The 3,552-nt window shown below is 51.0% G+C and overlaps 1 protein-coding gene across 1 annotated transcript; it reads left to right on the top strand.

Annotated features, from left to right (window-relative positions):
• LOC138352438 (mRNA decay activator protein ZFP36L3-like) lies at nt 1-615 on the top strand. The gene has a single exon (XM_069304930.1). The coding sequence runs from the start codon at nt 1-3 to the stop codon at nt 613-615; it is 615 nt and encodes a 204-aa protein (XP_069161031.1).
• The last annotated feature ends 2,937 nt before the right edge of the window (nt 616-3,552 follow it).

Here is a 3,552-nt window from a genome sequence, read left to right as displayed (position 1 = left end):
ATGGCCGCCCTGGCCACCATGGCCGCCCTGGCCACCATGGCCGCCCTGGCCACCATGGCCGCCCTGGCCACTATGGCCGCCCTGGCCACCATGGCCGCCCTGGCCACCATGGCCGCCCGGGCCACCATGGCCGCCCTGGCCACTATGGCCGCCCTGGCCACCATGGCCGCCCTGGCCACCATGGCCGCCCTGGCCACCATGGCCGCCCAGGCCACTATGGCCGCCCTGGCCACTATGGCCGCCCTGGCCACTATGGCCGCCCTGGCCACTATGGCCGCCCTGGCCACCATGGCCGCCCTGGCCACCATGGCCGCCCAGGCCACTATGGCCGCCCAGGCCACTATGGCCGCCCTGGCCACCATGGCCGCCCTGGCCACCATAGCCGCCCTGGCCACCATGGCCGCCCAGGCCACTATGGCCGCCCAGGCCACTATGGCCGCCCTGGCCACTATGGCCGCCCTGGCCACTATGGCCGCCCTGGCCACTATGGCCGCCCTGGCCACTATGGCCGCCCTGGCCACCATGGCCGCCCTGGCCACCATGGCCGCCCGGGTCACCATGGCCGCCCAGGCCACTATGGCCCTAAGGGTCTCGTCACTTTGGGTGAAGATATAGCGACTTGTGTGGCATTTACCTGTGATGTTAACCACTTGGTGAGTCTTGGTGAGTGTGAGGTGTTTGTGTACACCACCACCACCACCCCTATATCACCACCACCATCACCACCACCCCTATATCACCACCCCTATATCACCACCACCCCTATATCACCACTACCCCTATATCACCACCACCCCTATATCACCACCACCCCTATATCACCACCACCCCTATATCACCACCACCCCTATATCACCACCACCACCACCCCTATATCACCACCACCACCACCACCACCACCACCACCCCTATATCACCACCACCACCACCACCACCACCCCTATATCACCACCACCACCACCACCCCTATATCACAACCACCACCCCTATATCACCACCACCCCTATATCACCACCACCACCCCTATATCACCACCACCACCACCCCTATATCACCACCACCACCCCTATATCACCACCACCACCCCTATATCACCACCACCACCCCTATATCACCACCACCCGATCACCACCTCCTCTTGTGTGGCACTGTGTCAAAGGCTTTCTGACAATCCAAAAATATGCAGTCTGCCCACCCTTCTCTTTCTTGCCTTATTTGTGTTGCCTGGTCGTAGAATTCAAGTAACCCTGTGAGGCAGGACCTGCCATCCCTGAACCCATGTTGATGCTGTGTTGCTGTGTTACAAAGTTCTTTCGCTCCAGATGCTCCACAAGCTTTCTTCGCACAATCTTCTCCATCAGCTTGCATGGTATGCAGGTTAGGGACACTGGCCTGTAGTTCAGTGCCTCCTGTCTATCCCCCTTCTTGTATATCGGGACTACATTAGCTGTCTTCCAAATTTCAAGCAGTGATTTGTTATACACTATGGAGAGTGGCAGGCACAGTGCTTCCACTCCTTCTTTTAGTATCCAAGGAGAGGTTCCATCCGGGCCTATAGCCTTTGTCACATCCAACTCTAGCAAGAGCTTCCTTACATCCCCACTGGTAATCTCAAACTCTTCCAGTGGTTCCTGGTTAACTTTCCTTTTTTATCTCTGGAACTTCTCCTTGCTCTAATGTGAAGACCTCCTGGAATTCTTATTCAGTTCCTCGCACACTTCCTTGTCGTTTGTAGTGAATCTGTCTGTCCCTATTTTCAATTTCATAACCTGTTCCTTTGATGTTGTTTTTCTCCTGATGTGGCTGTGCAGCAATTTAGGCTGAGTCTTTCCCTTACTTGCTATGTCATTTTCGTATTGTCTTTCTGCTTCTCTTCTCACCCTGACATATTCATTCCTGTCACTCTGATATCTTTCTCTGCTCTCAAGGGGATCCTTCTCCTTGAGAAAATGGAAAAACATCTCAATTCCCGTTGAGATGTTCCCCTGAATATCTGGAGCGAAAGAACTTTGTAACACAGCATCAACATGGGTTCAGGGATGGCAGGTCCTGCCTCACAGGGTTAATTGAATTCTACGACCAGGCAAGAAAGAGAAGGGTGGGCAGACTGCATATTTTTGGATTGCCAGAAAGCCTTTGATACAGTGCCACACAAGAGGCTAGTGAAAAAGATGGAGATGCAGGCTGGAGTGTTGGGAAGGTACTCCGTTGGATAAGGGAGTACCTAAGCAACAGAAGACAGCAAGTCACTGTGAGGGGCGAGGTCTCAGATTGGCGAGACGTCACCAGTGGAGTCCCGCAGGGATCAGTCCTTGGGCCTATACTGTTTCTGATATATGTAAATGATCTCCCAGAGGGTATAGAATAGTTCCTCTCATTGTTTGCTGATGATGCAAAATTTATGAGGAGGATTAAAACAGAAGAAGATAGTAGGAGGCTACAAGATGACCTAGACAGACTGAATGGTCTGACAAATGGCTACTGAAGTTCAACCCGAGTAAATGCAAGACAATGAAACTAGGCGGTGGAAACAGGAGGCCAGACACAGGATATCGAATAGAAGATGAAGTACTTCATGAAACAGACAGAGAGAAAGATCTAGGGGTTGATATCACACCAAACCTGTCTCCTGAAGCCCACATAAAAAGAATAACGTCTACGGCATATGCGAGGCTGGCTAACATCAGAACGGCGTTCAGGAACCTGTGTAAGGAATCAATTCAGAATCTTGTACACCACATATGTAAGACCAATCCTGGAGTATGCGGCCCCAGCATGGAGCCCGTACCTTGTCAAGCACAAGACGAATCTGGAAAAAGTTCAGAGGTATGCCACTACACTAGTCCCAGAACTAAGAGGCATGAGTTACGAGGAAAGGCTGCGGGAAAGGCACCTCACGACACTGGAAGACAGAAGAGTAAGGGGAGACATGATCACAACCTACAAAATTCTCAGGGGAATCGACCGGGTAAACAAGGATAAACTATTTAACACTGGTGGGACGCGAACAAGGGGACACAGGTGGAAACTGAGTACTCACATGAGCCACAGAGACGTTAGAAAGAACTTTTTCAGTGACAGTAGTTAGTGACGTTTCAGTGACGTGAGTGTGCGTGAGTGTGTGTGTGTGTGAGTGTGTGTGAGTGTGTGTGAGTGTGTGTGAGTGTGTGTGTGTGTGTGTGCGTGAGTGTGCATGAATGTACGTGTTTGCAAATTAGGTTTTGTGTGGTGGTGGAGGTGTGGAGAGAAGAGCCCGGGGAGGATTATTATTATTAACATCTTTATTGACAAAATTAATTACAATTTTGCCTAATCTGAGGATTTTGATAGTCTTATTAAATTGAGGATAATGCTAGTATTCACTGTCACGCAGGACAGAGGGTCATACATAAGACAATAGGTCTAAACTGTAGGCTGAAGCACATATATATCATGGTTACAATCAATGTTTTAATGTGTGGATATGTGAAAACAACTTTCTATTGTGCACTGCCACACAAGGGCAGGGATGGGTTCATAAGTGATGCAGCTTAGAATATAAATAGAAATTGT

This window comes from Procambarus clarkii, chromosome 53, assembly GCF_040958095.1.
Source record: "Procambarus clarkii isolate CNS0578487 chromosome 53, FALCON_Pclarkii_2.0, whole genome shotgun sequence".
Taxonomy (NCBI): Eukaryota; Metazoa; Arthropoda; class Malacostraca; order Decapoda; family Cambaridae; genus Procambarus; species Procambarus clarkii.
This window is presented reverse-complemented; position numbering and strand designations above follow the sequence as displayed.

Coding starts and splice junctions, on each gene's coding strand:
- LOC138352438 (XM_069304930.1), top strand. CDS start 1: ATGGCCGCCCTGGCCACCATGGCCGCCCTGGCCACCATGGCCGCCCTG.